The sequence below is a fragment of the Symphalangus syndactylus genome, chromosome 24, assembly GCF_028878055.3.
Source record: "Symphalangus syndactylus isolate Jambi chromosome 24, NHGRI_mSymSyn1-v2.1_pri, whole genome shotgun sequence".
In the NCBI taxonomy this organism is placed as follows: domain Eukaryota; kingdom Metazoa; phylum Chordata; class Mammalia; order Primates; family Hylobatidae; genus Symphalangus; species Symphalangus syndactylus.
The window spans coordinates 27,594,445-27,611,698 of NC_072446.2; the positions used below are offsets into that span (position 1 = coordinate 27,594,445).

The following is a 17,254-nucleotide window of genomic DNA, read 5'->3' on the forward strand; positions in this document are numbered from 1 at the left end:
TGCTATAAACTTATAAAGGTCCCTGATGAACATTGATAAATGAAAGCCCTGTGTTACCAATAACTTTGTGCCAAATAAAGCACTTTTTATCAAGTAGATTTATGGACACGTCCCCAGCACACCTCTCACCCTTTCACATCTTGGTAATTTTAAAACATTTTTGGCCAGGTGTGGCAACTCACACCTATAATCCTAGAACTTTGAGATCAGCTTTGGCAACACAGTGAGACCCCCGTCTCTACAAAAAATACACAAAATTAGCCAGGCATGGGATCACATGCCTGTACTTGGAGGCTGAGGTGGGAGGATCACTTGAGCCTAGGAGATCAAGGCTGCAGTGAGCTATGATCACACCACTGCACTCTAACCTGGGTGCTGTCAAAAAAAAAAAAAAAGACCTTTTTGCTTTTTAAAGACTATTCTCGTTCATTTTGCAAGAAATAGTTCAGAAGAGACACATTGAAATTCTATGTAGGGTATGATAATGCTGAATTTTAGACCTTTTTTTTAGGAGAGGGAGATAAATACACAGTCTTTGATTACAGGACGTATTTTCTGTTTTGAAGATTAAGTACATCCCTTCAATAATCAGCATATTCTTAGAATACCTTTCCTTGGTGTTTATCACAAATACTAACGACATCCAGATTAATTTTGGTAATAACCGAGGCAAAACAAATTGTAAATAAAACGTAATACTGGCCCTCTTTCCCCTTCTCGCTGTAAGGGTGATCTCTCATTGATTGTACACATTAATAAATGAAACTTTATAAGCCAAGAAAAGAAAAAAAGCCAAGGCCCAACACCTTAGCTAAGGTTCTGGGCCAGGCGGCCAGGAGCCCAGGCTAAGAGCAGCCAGCTGGGCTGGCCTTACCCGATAAGTGCTATGTGCTGCTGGGGAACATTTGTACGGCAGGAGAGGCCGGCCTGGTGTACAGCATCCTACCCCACCGGGTCCTGTGGTCTGAGTACCAATGTTGGCTGCAAAACAAACAAACAAAAAAAAGCAGAGTTCAAATAGCTGCTATCCAAAAACAAAACAAAACAGAAAATAACAAGAGTTGACAAGAATGTAAAGAAATTAGAACACTGTACACTGTTGGTAGGAATGTAAAATGATGTAGCCACTACAGAAAAACAGTATAGGGCTTCCTCAAAAAGTTAAACAGAATTACCATATCATCCAGCAATTTTACCTCTGGGTATACACCCAAAGAATTGAAAGCAGGGTTTCAAAAAGCTATTTGTACAAACATTTTCTTTCTGTTTTTTTTTTTCCTGAGATGGAGTCTTGCTCTGTCACCCAGGCTATAGTGCAGTGGTGTGATCTCGGCTCACTGCAACCTCCCCCTCCTGGGTTCAATCAATTCTCTTGTCTCAGCCTACCAAGTAGCTGGGATTACAAGCACATGCCACCACGTCTGGCTAATTTTTGTATTTTTAGTACAGACAGAGTTTCACCATGTTGGTCAGGCTGGTCTCGAACTCCTGACCTCATGACCCCCCCGCCTCGGCCTCCCAAAGTGCTGGGATTACAGGCGTGAGCCACCACGCCCAGCCTGTACAACCATTTTCACAGCAGCATTATTCACAATACCTAAAGGGTAGAAAAGCGTCCATTGATAGATGAATGAATAAGTAAAAATGAGGTCCATACATACAATGGAATATTATTTAGCCTTAATAAGGAGATTCTGACACACGCTACAACCTAGATACATCTTGAGACATGTAAAGTAAAAAAACTAGCCACAAAAAGACAAATACTCTATGATTCTACTTATATGAGGTACCAAGAACAGTCAAATTCACAGAGACAAAGTAGAATGACAGTTGCCAAGGGCTATGGGGAGGAGGAAGGAGACGTTATGGTTTGATGGGTATAGAATTTCAGCTCTGCAAGATGAACAGAGCTCTGGAGAGTGGATAGTGGTGATAGCGCACAACAGTGTGAATATACTTAATGCCATTGATCTGTACACTGAAAAATAGTTAAGTGGTAAATTTTGTTATGTGTATTTTACCACAATAAAAAGGAATAAGCAGGGGTGTCAGGGCCTGGCAGCAACCTAAGGCCAGGGACTGAGTATGCCTTGTTCATGCAGAACCTCCAGTGCTGAGCTTGGGGCCCCAGCACACTGTGGATGTGAGAACATTTGCAGAATGAAAGAACAGATGCGCTTGCTATACAGCCAAAATCTACACCCTTGTTTATCGTCACTGCAATACTTACCAGGCTTGAGGCCCAGTGCTAAGCCCTTGCATGCATGATCTCATTGATCCTCAACAACAAGCCGGGCATGGTGGCTCATGCCTGTAATCCCAGCATTTTGGGAGGCCGAGGCTGGTGGATCACCTAAGGTCAGGAGTTCGAGACCAGCCTGACCAACATGGTGAAACCCTGTCTCTACTAAAAATACAAAAATTAGCCAGGTATAGTGGCGCGTGCCTGTAATCCCAGCTACTCGGGAGGCTGAGGCAGGAGAATTGCTTAGAACCCAGGAGGCAGAGGTTGCAGTGAGCCGAGATCACACCATTACACTCCAGCCTGGGCGACAGAGTGAGACTTGATCTCAAAAACAAACAAACAAACAAAAATTAAGGCTGGGCACGGTGGCTCATGCCTGTAATCTCAGCACTTTGGGAGGCTGACGAGGGCGGGTCACCTGAGATTGGGAGTTCAAGACCAACCTGACCAACATGGAGAAACCCCGTCTCTACTAAAATTACCCAGGCATGGTGGCACATGCCTACAATCCCAACTACTTGGGAAGCTGAGACAGGAGAATTGCTTGAACCTGGGAGGCGGAGGTTGCAGTGAGCAGAGATCACGCCATTGCACTCCAGCCTGGGCAACAAGAACGAAACTCTGCCTCAAAAAGAAAAAAAAAAATTTAAATTCTCTACAATAAAATGGGGGTACTATTTTTGTCCCCATTTTAAAGATTAGATGATCGGATATAGTAGTCAGCAAGGGCCCAGTCAGTTGGTCTCAGGAACTGGAGGCCAAGCTAACCACCACGCTACAGTCTCCGAAGTCGGCTTTGCTCACCAAGAGGGCGTATGGCAAGGTCACCATGGAGGCTGGTCCTGACTCCTAGTGCCAACTTTGCCCCGCCCCCATTCCCCTTGGTCCTACCCACACTCACCTACTCTCTGGGTATGAGGCACCGTGCGTGGCACCTGGGTGGAGGCCTGCCTGACACTGCTGATGGGGGCCAGGGGGCACCGAGGCACGACTGGTGGCCGGACCATCGAGGCACCTGGAGGGTAGGCAGCTTGTGGTGCAGACACCACAGAGAGAGAAAAGTTGGATGGAGTGGTGGGAATAATCAGGGTGGCACACTGTGCCTAGAAGCTTCCAGGGCCACCAAGAGAATGGGAAGGGAAACTACAACATTCACAACAGAAATAGGAGTCAATTCACTTAGACCCAGAACTCCAGAAAAGGGGAGTGTAGGAATCTACAATTTCAAAGCCAGCTCATGTCTACCTAGAGCCCCAAACTGCATAAGCACCAGGATCGTACACCTTAGTCCCTCAAGACAGTTTCAAGTGAGCGTGCATTTCACTCTTACAGAGGAGGGCCTTTGGTCAACAATAGAGCCAGAGGAATTTCACCTTCTCAGCTTTGCAAGAATTTTCAGAGTCACAAATCAGAGGTGTCTTTGGCGATGACTGCTGGTGGCTAGCTGCATGTCTTTCATTGGCTCACCACTGCGCTTGGTAATTTACACACATCTCATTCAGGCCCATGCTCAGAAGAGGAAACTGAGGCTCAGAGAAGTGAAGTCACCCACCTTGGGAAGTGGCAGAGCCAGGTTTCATCCCTGTGTTATGACTGCCCCACAGGGCCCACACCAATAGGCCAGTCTGAGAATGGAAGGGGCTGGGTCACTCACAGGAAGGTCTAGGTGGCTGGGACGTCCACCTGGGGGCAGGCTGGGTGGGTGTCACTGGGCCACAGCCATAGTATGCAGCCTGGGCTGGAGGCTGCATGGGAAAAGAAGACCCAGACTGAGGGGCTTGGCGGCAGGGTAGGTGAGAAGCTACACCTCCTCAGGGACACCATGGCAGGAACTCCACTGGCTCCTGCAGGGACTGGGGAGTCAAGACCCACAAGACTGAAATGAAAGCTCCTTCCTCCCATCTCAGGATGTCCATTAGCCCCGAATCCTGCAGGACAAAGATCTTAGATTTCAATCTTGGCTCCTTGTCAGCTAGCCCAATGACCTGGATAAAAAGGGTGACATCTTACTCCAACTTGTGTAGCTTAAGCAACTGCTAAAAGGAGAGGAATGTTCTCACCCTGGTGGCCTTTAATGGGTGACATCTTTCTACTTCCTGTAAGTCCCACGAGGTCCTTTCCCAAACCATGCTCCTCAGAACATTAACATCCAGGGGAGATGTTAACAGGCATCCCACAAAAAAATGACCATCTAAGCTGGGGAAATGCTGGATAATCTGTGCCTGTTTTGGAGAGTCTCAGTAGATATTGGCATCTTAGGGTAGAATAGTGTAGACAGTAAAGAAATTTAGGGCTGATCATGGTGGCTCATGCCTGTAATCCCAGCACTTTGGGAGGTCAAGGAGGGCAGATCACTTGAGGTCAGGAGTTTAAGACCAGCCTGGCCAACATGGTGAAACCCCGTCTCTACTAAAAACACAAAAAATTAGCCAAGTGTGGTGGCACGCACCTGTAATCCCAGCTACCCGGGAGGCTGAGGCACAAGAATCGCTTGAACCCAGGAGGCAGAGTTTGCAGCGAGCCAAGATGGTGTCACTGCACTCCATTCTGGGCAACAGAGCAAGACTCTGTCTCCAAAAAAAGAAAAATTTAATTTAATTTTTTAAAAAATGTAGGGTGGGGGACGGTGGTTCACTCCTGTAATGCCAGCACTTTGGGAAGCCAAGGCAGGAGGATTTTTTGAGCCCAGGAGTTTGAGACCAGCCTGGGCAACATGGCGAGACCCCTTCTTTAAAATAAACAAAAATATTAGCTGGGCATGGTGGCACGCACCTGTAGTCCCACCTACTCAGGAGGCTATAGTGGGAGGATCACTCAAGCCCAGGAATTCAAGGCTGCAGTGAGCCATGATCATGCCATTGCTCTCCAGCCTGGGTGACATGGAGACCCCGTAAAGGAAGGGAAGGGAAGGGAAGGGAAGGGAAGGGAGGGGAGGGGAGGGGAGGGGAGGGAAAATGCAGGTTTATTTTGCTTAACGCAACATTTCCCAAACTTGCTGGATCATTAAGAGTCTTTTTCAGCACAACATTCATGAGCTTCTCTCACTGGAAATGCCATTTGACTAACACTATCTCTCCCTTTTATAGAGAGGGAAACAAAGACTTCCTAATGAGTCCTCGGCAGAAGCAAGTTAGAAACCTCCATTTCCCTAGAACTCTAGTTTTCATGCTCTGCCTGGCTGGGACAGGGGAGAAGGCTGTGGTGGGAGTTGTGGGCAGGCCGTCACCTGGGGCACGGCAGGCAGGAAGTAGCTGGAGGGCTGCTGAAAGGAGCCCAGGAGGGGGTTGCTCAGGGTCCGCATGGTGGAGAGGCGCTGCATGTACTGGTTGGTCAAAATGGCCTTCCGCTCCTCTTTGCGCTGGGCCAGTGCCACGTAGAGTGGCTTGGTGCCCACGATGCGCCCGTTCATCTCTGTCACGGCCTTTGTCGCCTCTTCTGGGGAGGAAAAACACACAAAGCCAAACCCCTTGCTGTGGCCACCCTCTGTCATCACCTAAAAGCAAGACAAGACAAGAGCTGCTGGGGTGGGGAAGGAAGGCTCCTGGGGCTGCGCTGCCTCCCTCCTCCCCACGGCAAGGTCACCAAGCCCAGCACTGGGCAGGCCCGCGAGAAAGCTGTGATGGAGGGATGTAGCGTGCACCCCTGTTTACTGAGCTGTGTTCGAGGGATGTAGTGTGCACTCCCGTTTACTGAGCTGTGATGGAGGGATGTAGTGTGTACCCCCCTTTACTGAGCTGTGATAGAGGGATGTAGCACGCACCCCCATTTACTGAGGAGTGATGGAGGGACGTAGCATGCACCCCCATTTACTGAGCTGTTTGAGGGATGCAGCACGCACCCCCATCTATGAGGCCTGCTGCATGCCAGATACTTTACATGTCTTCACACCTCACATGTACAACCTCCCGATGCGGGAGGCATCACGGCTCCCACTTTACAGCCGGGATAAGAGAGACGCGAAAGAGTGACTTGTCTGGGGTCACTCAGCCAGTGGTTCATATGTTAAGGCAATGGCAGTAGTACCCTTTGGTAAGGACTCAACCCAACACACGGTTCTGGTAAGTTTCTATTGCCTCTGCTAAGTACCAAGCCAAGTTCTTTAGGAATTTGGGAAAGAGGTTCTTAGCCTTTTTGTTAAAATAACCTTTTTACTTTGGAGTAATTTTAGATTTACAGAAAAAGTTACAAAAACAGTACAGAGGGTTACTGTATATCTTTTTTTTTTTTTTTTTTGAGACGTAGTTTCACTCTGTCACCCAGGCTGGAGTGGAGTGGTGCAATCTCGGCTAACTGCAACCTCAGCCTCCCAGGTTCAAGCGATTCTCCTGCCTTAGCCTCCTAGGTAGATGGGACTACAGGCGTGCGCCATCACACCTGGCTAATTTTTGTATTTTTAGTAGAGAGAGGGTTTCACCATGTTGGCCAGGCTGGTCTTGAACTCCTGACCTCAAGTGAACTGCCTGCCTCAGTCTCCCAAAGTGCTGGGATTACAGGCGTGAGCCACCATGCCTGGCCTGCTGTATATCTTTCACCCAGTTTCCCCCAATGTGAACATAGTACATTTTTAGAAACTACAAAATTAACACTGGTGCAATGCTATTAACTGTTTTATACCACTAGCTCCTATTAACTATAATGCTATTAACTGAACTCCAGACTTCATTGGAATTTCACTCTTATTTCCCCTAATATTCTTTTTCTCTTCCAGAATCCAACCCACATGGCATTTAGGGTTTGTCTTTTTTTTCTTTTTTTAAAAGAGATGGAGTCTCACTCTGTCATCCAGGCTGGAGTGCAGTGGTATGATCATAGTTCACTGCAGCCTCAAACTCCTGGGCTCCAGGGATCCTCCTGCCTCAGCCTCCCAAGTAGTTAGGGCTATAGGTACACACCACCACACCCAGCTAATTTTTTTTTTTTTAAGTTTGTAGAGATCGGCAATCACTATGTTGCCCAGGCTGCTCTCCAGAGATCCTCCTGCCTAGGTCTCCCAAGGTGCAGGGACTACAGGCAGGAGCCACCACATCTGGCCCTGGGTTTTTAATCTTTTTTTAGGGTCAAGACACTGGCCTGGCTCATACAGCCCATAAGGACTAGAGTTATTTTTAAAATCTTCTTTTTTTCTTTCCTTTTTTTTTTTTTTTTTCTTTTGAGTCAGGATCTCACTCTGTCACTCAGGCTGGAGTGCAGTGGTGCAATCTCAGCTCAACTGCAGCCTCAACCTCCCAGCCTCAAGTGATCCTCTCAACTCAGTCTCCCAAGTAGCTGGGACTGCAGACAAGCACCACTATGCCTAATTTTGTTCATTTTTTGTAAAGATGAGGTCTCATCCTGTTGCCCTTAGCTTTTTATGATGTGTAATCAAATTTACTGAGACCTAATTTACATGTACCACAGCCTTCTCTCGCATTTTTCAAAAGGATCTTAACCTAAAAGACAACCTTTTTTCCTCCAAACACAAGGCTCCCTGAAGGATGTTTACAACTGGACTCAATAGCCAAAAGAGAACTTCTAGACCACTTCCTCAGAACCCAACATCACATCATTCAGGCGGGTCCCCCCATCCTGTCACTCACACTGATCTCTTTGGAAAATTTCTCATTCCCACTCCAGCTCCCTACCTCCTCACAGCCAAGTCAAACATTGCTGCTACTGCCACTTCTTCCAGGCAGCCTTCCCTTCTGTTCCACTGAGCTCCTGTAGCTCTGCCTCCCATACTGTCCCCCATCTTATAATCCATTTGAGTTAGTGACGGGCTAACTTCCTCACTACACTATAAGCTACTCGAAAGCAAGGATCACATCTGATTTGCTCCTGTTTCCCACAGAGCCTGGTAAAACAGCAGGTATTTAAGTATAGAATGAATAAACACCGGATCATCTTAAAAACCATCTGGGCACTTTTCTTTTTTTGAGACGGAGTCTCGCTGTTGCCCAGGCTGGAGTGCAGTGGCATGATCTCGGCTCACTGCAAGCTCCGCCTCCTGGGTTCATGCCATTCTCCTGCCTCAGCCTCCGGAATAGCTGGGAGTACAGGCACCCGCCACCATGCCCGGCTAATTTTTCGTATTTTTAGTAGAGATGGGGTTTCACCGTGTTAGCGAGGATGGTCTCGATCTCCTGACCTCATGATCTGCCTGCCTCGGCCTCCCAAAGTGCTGGGATTACAGGCGTGAGCCATATTGCCCAGCCTCTGGGAGCTTTTAAAAAAAAATAAAAAGCCCAGGCCCTACACCCCGGGGATCCACATTCCATGCCTGACTCAGGTGTGTGTATTTAAGAATTGCCCAGGGGGTTGTAATGAGAAGCCAGAGTCAAAAGCCATCCAGTGAGCCCAGTGTCCTTATCTATAAGACACATCTGCTAAAGCTCATAGAGCTGCTGAGTAGATGGGCCAGTTGCCATATCTCAGGGGCCTAACAGGGTTGGGCACACAATTGGTGCTCCAGAAATAGGTAAGAACAAATGAAGAATGACGAAGTCCAGCCCTCTCACTTTCCAGATGGGAAAACGGAGGCCCAGGAGGGTGATGTCACTGGCAGAGGCCAGACAACAAAAGTCAATGGAAATACTAAGATGTGAATTTCTGGAATCTGGCATACAGTAGGCACTCAATAAATGCCAAGGTTACAGTGAGCCCCAAGTCCAGCTGTGTGACTGGGACTATATTTCTACCCTCTTCCCCTCCAGCCCAGACAAGGCTGCAGATGGGCTACAAGCTCCAACGGGGTCAGCAGAGCCCCAGAAGGGGTAGCTGGCACCAACCCCCTGGAGGCCGCTGGGCGAGAGGGCAGAGGGGTGGGGTTGTGGGGGGATGGTGGTGAGAGGATGGAAGGGAACGCTGCCCCCCGGAGGTGCCCCAGCCCTCACCTTCGCACTGGTAATCACTCCATAGGGAGAGAACTCTTTCCTCAGTTCGTCGTCATCAATGGAGTCGTCCAGGTTCTTCACGTACAAGTTCACACCCTGGGAGGGAAGAGAAACTGCTGGATGGCTCCTTCCCCTCCAAGCCCCAACTGCCTTGGGGAGAGCAGGGGGCTGACAAAGGCACAAGGGGCACGGGGAGCCCCACCAGCCCAGCCTCCTGCTCCCTGTCTCCCTCAGCACCCAGGTACCCACATCCCTCAGCACTCAGGTACCCACATCCCTCAGCGTGCCCATCACATGCAAGCTGTAGTCCCCACATCCCGAATTCCCCTGCAGTTCTCACACTTCTGCACTGGTCCCAGCCTCACCACAGCTATTCCCCATTTCACAGATGGGGCCCACGAGGATGTCCCAGGTCCCGTGGCAGGCTGAGGTGCAGAGCAAGCCCAAGCCGAGCTCTCCAGATGGTGGACGTCTGGCAGCAGGAGGCAGAGCTCCTCGAAGGCCGGCCCATGACCAGACCACTAACACAGGCGAGCTGCCCCTCCACCGCCTGCCAGCCCAGGAACCTCGGGCACTTACTCATGCTGGTGCCAGGTGCCACTCTGAGCTTTCCCATACATTTTGATTTTTTTTAAGACTTTTTTTTTTTTTTTTGAGACGGATTTTTGCTCTTATTGCCTAGGCTGGAGTGCAATGGTGCAATCTTGGCTCAGCGCAACCTCTGCCTCCTGGGTTCAAGTGATTCTCCTGCCTCAGCCTCCCAAGTAGCTAGGATTACAGGCATGTGCAACCAGGCCCAGCTAACTTTGTATTTTTTAGTAGAGACAGGTTTCTCCATGTTGGTCAGGCCAGTCTTGAACTCCTGACCTCAGGTGATCTGCCTGCCTCGGCCTCCCAAAGTGTTGGGATTATAGGCGTGAGCCACCATGCCAGGCCACATTTTGATTTTTAATCTTCACAACAACGCTGCGTGAAGGAAACTTTTATCCTTGTTTTACAGACAAAACTGAAACACAAAGAAGCTAAATAGGTTGCCCCAGATCATACAGTAGCTAAGTGGCAGAGACAGGACAACTCAGGCAGACTAACTTCAGAGTCTGTGCACCTCACTGTTGAGTGACAGCTGCCTCTAGCACCTTGACTTTTCTCCTTCCAGACCTCCCAAACACAACAGCGTATGAACGTACAAGAGAACAGAGACCACACAATTGTACAGCATAGCATCCTGCTCTCATAGATTATGTGATGAGTATTTTGTTCTGCAGGTCTGAAAGCCCCTGGACACACTGTATGTACATAAGAGGATGTATGTGTTTCTCAGCCTCAGACCTAGTGACATTTTGTGCCAGATAGTTCCTTGCTGTAGCATTGTCCTGGGCACTGTAGGATGTCTGCCAGCATCCCTGGCCTCTACCCCATGGATGACAGTAGCACCCCACCACCCGCACGACACTGAAAATTCTAGACATTGCCAAATGTCCCCCAGGAGGCAAAACTGCTCCTCACTGAGGACTACTGAGTATGTGTTCGTGTTTTTGTGTGGATGTATATATTTATATGCCCCTCTCCATAAAGGATCTAGAACTTTTATGAAAAATCTTAGAGGGGGGCCAGGCATGGTGGCTCATGCCTGTAATCCCAGAACTTTGGGAGGCCGAAGCGGGCAGATCATCTGAGGTCAGGAGTTCGAGACCAGCCTGGCCAACATGATGAACTCCATCTCTATTAAAAATACAAAAATGAGGCCAGGCGCGGTGGCTCACACCTGTAATCCCAGCACTTTGGGAGGCCGAGGCGGGCGGATCACAAGGTCAGGAGTTCAAGACCAGCCTGGGAAACATGGTGAAACCCCGTCTCTACTAAAAATATAAAAATTAGCCGGGCATGGTGGCACGCACCTGTAATCCCAGCTACTCGGGAGGCTGAGACAGGAGACTTTCTTGAACCCAGGAGTCAGAGGTTGCAGTGAACCAAGATCGTGCCACTGCACTCCAGCCTGGGTGACAAGAGCAATACTCTGTCTCAAAAAAAAAAACAAAACCTTAGAGGGGTTCACTTCCCAATGAAGTTTTAAATTGCACTGATCTACAATATATTTACAATATTCACTTTTTTTTTTTTTTTGGAGACAGAGTCTCACTCAGTCACCCAGGCTGGAGTGCAGTGGTGCTTTCTCAGCTCACTGCAAGCTCCGCCTCCTGGGTTCACGCCATTCTCCTGCCTCAGCCTCCCAAGTAGCTGGGACTACAGGCGCCCACCACCACGCCCGGCTAATTTTTTGTATTTTTAGTAGAGACAGGGTTTCACTGTGTTAGCCAGGATGGTCTCAATCTCCTGACCTCGTGATCCACTCGTCTCAGCCTCCCAGTGTTGGGATTACAGGCGTGAGCCACCACGCCCAGCCTACAATATTCACTTTAATTATTAACTCCATATAATTCAAAGGCTCTCCAACATTCCAACTTTTGGATGTAACATATTTGGCCTGATTATTCTCAACCAGGAATAGGATTTCCTCTAGGGGCATCTGGCAATATGCGGGGTACTTTGGTTGTCTGAGACTAGAGGATGCAACTGGGATTGAGTGGGCTGGGTGGGATGCTAACCAGTCCCACATGAAGGATTATTCTAACCAAGAGGTCCCCAGCACCCCTACTAACCCCTATCATGGCTGGACAGTTGGGTTGTGCACAGTTTCTCACTGTTATACATCAGGCAGTGTGGGCCATCCCATGCTCATTCGATTCCCACCTTGAGCCAAGTGCCTAGAAGTAGGTTAACTAGAGGAAACAGTCACCACTCAGGGCCCCCGACACACAGCTGCTCTCACACAGAAGTGGCTGCCACCAGGAAGCCTGACCTCACCTGGTAACGCCTCAGCCGGTCCTGCTTCATCTGCTCAAACCGGCGCTTCAGTTCATTCTGCCGCTCCATGCGCTTTTGGGCCCGGCCCGCGTACAGCAGCCGCCCACTCACCTCCTTCCCGTTCATATGGACCACAGCCTGGTGAGAGGAGGAGGGAACATGCTTGGTAACCACTCAGATGTGGCCCTGGCCCAGGCTCATCTTCTGGATCTAGAGGGGCCACCTGCAAACCAGGCTGACCACACCAGCTGAGAATAATCAGTACCAGGACAAAGGCCACTTAAGTATATCCACTTTGGCTCACACCTGTAATCCCAGCACTTTGGGAGGCGGAGGAGGACAGATCATCTGAGGTCAGGAGTTCGAGACTAGCCTGACCAACAGGGAGAAACCCCATCTCTACTAAAAATACAAAATTAGCCAGGCATAGAGGCACATGCCTGTAATCCCAGCTACTCGGGAGGCTGAGGCAGGAGAATCGCTTGAACCTGGTAGGTGGAGGTTGCAGTGAGCCGAGTTCGCGATTGCGCCATTGCACTCCAGCCTGGGCAACAAGAGTGAAACTCCGTCTCAAAAAAAAAAAAAAAAAAAATCGGACTGGGGGTGTATTTTAAGAAATAAAACTGATGGCCAGGCGCAGTGGCTCATACCTGGTAATCCCAGCACTTTGGGAGGACAAGGCTGGCGGGTCACTTGAGGTCAGAAGTTCGAAACCAGCCTGGCCAACTTGGTGAAACCTCATCTCTACTAAAAATACAAAAATTAGCCAGGCATGGTGGCAGGCGTCTGTAATCCCAGCTACTTAGGAGGCTGAGGTGGGAGAATCCCTTGAAACTAGGAGGTGGAGGTTGCAGTGAGCTGAGATCATACCACTGCACTACAGCCTGGGCGACAGAGTGAGACTCCGTCTTAATAAAATAAAAATAAAATAAAATTTAGATTTGCAAAGTTTCCCACATTTAAAATGTAAAATGGCTGGGCACAGTGGCTCACGCCTGTAATCCCAGAACTTTGGGAGGCCAAAGCGGGTGGATCACTTGAGGTCAGGAGTTCGAGACCAGGCTGGCCAACATGGTGAAACCCCTTCTTTACTAAAAATACAAAAATTAGCCAGGCATGGTGGCGGGCACCTGCAGTCCCAGCTACTCAGGAGGTTGAGTCAGGAGAATCACTTGAACCCAGGAGGCGGAGGTTGCAGTGGGCCACAATCACGTCACTGCATTCCATCCTGGGTGACAGAGTGAGACTCCGTCTCAAAAATAAATAAATTAATAAAGATCAAATAAAATGTAAATATTTATATATTCCTATATTTTAAATGTGTATTACTAAGTGAAAGAAGCCAATCTAGGTGACATACTCTCTGTTCCTGAAAAGGCAAAACTACGGAGCCAGTAAAAAGATCACTGGTTGCCAGGGGTTAAGGGGCATGGAGGAATGAACAGATGGAGCACAGGGGATGTTTAGGGCACTGAAAGTACTCTGCATGACACCATAATAGTGGATACATGTCATTATGCGTTTGTCCAAACCCCTAGACTCTACACCAAAAGTAAATCCTAATGTAAACTTGGGACTGTGTGTTAATGATGTGTCAAAGTAAGTTAATCACTTGTAACAGATGTAACCCTTGGGAGCAGGACGTTGATAATGGCAGAGCTGTTCATGTGTTGGGGAATGGGGTATACAGAAAACCTCTGTTCCTTCCACTAAACATTGCTCTGAACCTAAAACTACATTAAAAAAAGAACTTAAAAAAATTTAGGTTCTAACTGTAACTACACATGGATAATCTGAACAAAGAAGCAAGCATAATTCTTTCATAGTGGCATGACAGCATCATCAACGTCCTTACTTTGAGTTGGATTTCATGGCACAAAATAATCCTCTTTGCTAAGTGTGAAAGCCTTTTCGTGTGTGAAGATGGCATCTTGCTGTTTTGCCCAGCTGGTCTCGAACTCCTGAACTCAAGCAGTCTTCCCACCCAGCCTCCCCAAGTGCTGGGATTACAAGCATGAGCCATCACATCTGGACAGTTTTTAAACAATTAGAGACAGGGTCTTGTTATGTTGCCCAGGCTGGACTCAAACCACTGGGCTCAAGGGGTCCTCCTGCCTCAGCCACCCACGTAGGCTGAGACTACAGGTGCACACCACCACACCTGGTGGAAACTGATTTAAGTGGTCAGTTCATGAGTAAATATTTTTATATAATAGTGACTTTTGCATTCCTACCTAAATATTCGGTTCTGCAGACCTCAGGGCTTAGAAGTGACCAAAGAAGAATGAAGCCCCTGGCCTTTGACCACAGGAAGGAAGGGCTCTGCCTGCACACAGGACTCTCCCACCCTCTTCGTTTAGGCCGGGGAGGGACTTTCTTCCCCTCTATAGGGAGCTGGGGCCCTCTTCCTAGTCCCAGCTCAGTCCCCCTGCTGTGGAACAGAGCCATGGGGAGGCTCCTACCTTCTGGGCTTCCTCATGCTTCTCAAAGTTGACAAAGCCAAAGCACCGCGAGTGGCCGCTGTTGTCCCTCATCACCTTCACACTCAGCATTTTCCCTGCAAAGGACCATCCTGGCTCAAAGGGGAGTCTGGGAAGTCCTCAGGAAACCCCAGGAGGGCCCCTCCTCCCTACCAGACTTTGGAAGGGAAGAGGAAAAACAGTGATACCCCCGCTCCCTTGGGGACACACCCACCAAACTGGGAGAAGAGGTCCTGCAGGCCTTGCTCGTCCACATCCACCGGGAGGTTCTTCACGTAGATGTTGGTGAACTCCAGGGCCCGTGCCCCCAGCTCCGCCTCCCGCTCCCGTCGAGACTTGAAGTGGCCCACAAAGCTGTGGTCACGACACACTGGCTGATGGCTGTGGACAGCTACCAGCCATCAGCCACCCCCATGCTAACTCCTGCTCAACTGCTGCCCTTCTCCAGGCTTACATATCCCTCATCAGGAAACTGGGCAGGACAATACTCCTTAGAACATCCCCAAGGCCCGGCTACCTCCAACAGCTAAGATGTTATATTATGTTCCAGAGCTTGTCCCCAGCAGAAGGTTAAGAAGATTTCATTCTTGCGACAAATGCACATATAATTACTATTATATACCAGGCAGCTGAGAGCACAGAAGAATGAGCCTGGGAGTCAGACAGACAAGGGCTTGAATCCTCGCTCTGCAGTTGCCTAGCTGTGTGACCCTGGGCAAGCTACTTAACCTCTCTGAGCCTCAGAGTTCATTGCTGTAAAATTGGAACTCAAATTCTCATCATGGGGCTTTGCTTATTAACATGTATTGGGTGCACTGGGGAAGCAGGGGTAAGTAAATCAGACACAGTCAATGCTAGTGTTGCTATGGGGGGCATTGACTAAAATCACTTAAATACAAGATTAATTTTATTTTTATTTATTACGTTTTTGACACTCAGTTTCGCTCTATCGCCCAGGCTGGAGTGCAGTGGTGCGATCTCAGCTCACTGCAAGCTCCGCCTCCTGGGTTCAAGCGATTCTCCTGCCTCACTCAGCCTCCCAAGTAGCTGGGATTACAGGCATGTGCCACTACACATGGCTAATTTTTGTATTTTTGGTAGAGATGGAGTTTCACCATGTTGGCCAGGCTAGTCTCGAACTCCTGAGCTCAGGTGATTCACCCACCTCTGCCTCCCAAAGTGCTGGAGTTACAGCTGTGAGCCACCACACCCAGTCACAAGATTAATTTTAAAAGTTCATTTCCAAGTTCTTGTAAACACACCTAGGAGAGTATCCCAGATTTTAAAAATAAAAATAAATTCTGATGGTATCTATAGCACGTTTAGCACAAACAAAGTTGTACCAGGCACCAAAATTTGAAGAAAACTGAGTGGCAAAAGTGAACTTGAGTAAACTGGAGCTAATGAAGAGCATTCTTCTGAGAACTGGGAAAAGCCCACCAAGATTTGTTTGACAGGTTGACTGGACCCTCCCCTGAGTAACCCTGGACAAAATGACTCTCAGTGCATCCCCCAGCTCAAAGCCACCTTCTCTCCATGGCTCTGACCATGGGGGCTGGCCTCTCAGATGAGCAAAATCAAAATTCTGGGCAGGGAACAGCCAGAGGCAGATTCTCTCTATTATCTGCCTCTCAGTTTTCCCATCTGTGTAGTGGGGATGATATCAAAGTTAACAGTATGATGAGGGCAGGCTAAGCATATGCCTACTTTTCTTTCTGCCAAAATCTCACGAAACACGAAAGGTTTAAAGAAAAAGCCAGGCACGGTAGCTCATGCCTGTAATCCCAGCATTTTGACACTTTAGGAGGCTGAGGCAGGAGGATCACTTGAACCCAAGAGTTCAAGACTAGCCTGAGCAACAAAGTGAGACCCCATTTCTACCCAAAAAAAAAAAAAAAAATCAAAAAATTAGCCAGCTATGGTGGCATATGGTCACCTGTGGTCCCAGCTACAAAGGAGGCTGAGACAGGAGGATTACTTGAGCCAAGGAGGTCAAGGCTGCAGTGAGCTGTGTTCGCGCCACTGCAGTCCAGCCTGGGCTACATAGCAGGACCCTGTCACGCACACATACACCCCATACTGAGAAGGCTGGAAAACAGATGAAAACACTGAGTCCATTGATGACATGACCATTAGCCAGTCCCTCTAGAGTTTTAAAATCACCACTTCCTTTACCACTCAGAACAATAATGCAGATCATCAGCTCCATCTTTCTGTGAGGAAAGAGTCCCTGAGAGGTTGAGCAGCTGCTCCGAGGCCACACTTCTAGGAGGGCTGCCTGCCGCTCAAGTGCCTGGTGCCCATTAGCAGCTTGAGGGTAGCATCAATTCCTAGTCAGTGGTGCCATGCTTCTGTCCCTGCAGCCTCCGCCCCTCCCTCAGGCCCAGCCACTCACACTTTGCGGTCATTCAGCAGCATCCCATTCATGGTGTTGATGGCCTGCTGTGCGGCCTCATGAGTCTCAAAATGGACAAAGCCGAAACCCCGGGAGCCATGCTCGTCACACGCCACCTGGGCCACAGGGAGGAAGGACAGGAAGAGTCCTGACAGAGGGTTCAGGTAGAAAGGAATGGCAAAGGTGATCACGACCAGTCTCTGCATGCCTGCTGTGTGTATGGAAAAGGCAATCCTGCATGTTAGGGATGGGATATGGAAGCTCAGAGAGTGCTGCCACTAAAGTTAACGGATTAAGGAAGGCTGGGTGCAGTGGCTTATGCCTGTAATCCCAGCACTTTGGGAGCCAAGGAGGGCGTATCACTTGAGGTCAGGAGTTCGAGACCAGCCTGGACAAC

The 17,254-nt window shown here is 48.8% G+C and overlaps 1 protein-coding gene across 6 annotated transcripts in view; it reads right to left on the reverse strand.

The window, feature by feature from the left end:
- Nucleotides 1–17,254, reverse strand: part of PABPC1L (poly(A) binding protein cytoplasmic 1 like) — a 28,835-nt gene that overhangs the window by 3,777 nt on the left and 7,804 nt on the right. For 2 of the 6 annotated variants that reach the window (XM_055266366.2, XM_055266365.2), the window contains exons 3-11: nucleotides 16,858–16,973; nucleotides 14,677–14,816; nucleotides 14,445–14,539; nucleotides 11,983–12,120; nucleotides 9,118–9,213; nucleotides 5,475–5,741; nucleotides 3,903–3,993; nucleotides 3,150–3,278; nucleotides 875–981 (exon numbers count right to left, since the gene is read on the reverse strand). In XM_055266366.2, coding sequence (XP_055122341.2) covers nucleotides 875–981; nucleotides 3,150–3,278; nucleotides 3,903–3,993; nucleotides 5,475–5,741; nucleotides 9,118–9,213; nucleotides 11,983–12,120; nucleotides 14,445–14,539; nucleotides 14,677–14,816; nucleotides 16,858–16,973 — 1,179 coding nt within the window. Of the gene's footprint in view, nucleotides 1–874; nucleotides 982–3,149; nucleotides 3,279–3,902; nucleotides 3,994–5,474; nucleotides 5,742–9,117; nucleotides 9,214–11,982; nucleotides 12,121–14,444; nucleotides 14,540–14,676; nucleotides 14,817–16,857; nucleotides 16,974–17,254 lie in introns of those variants that run through there. The other 4 variants (XM_055266367.2, XR_010119380.1, XM_055266368.2 and 1 more) reach the window with 4 other exon arrangements.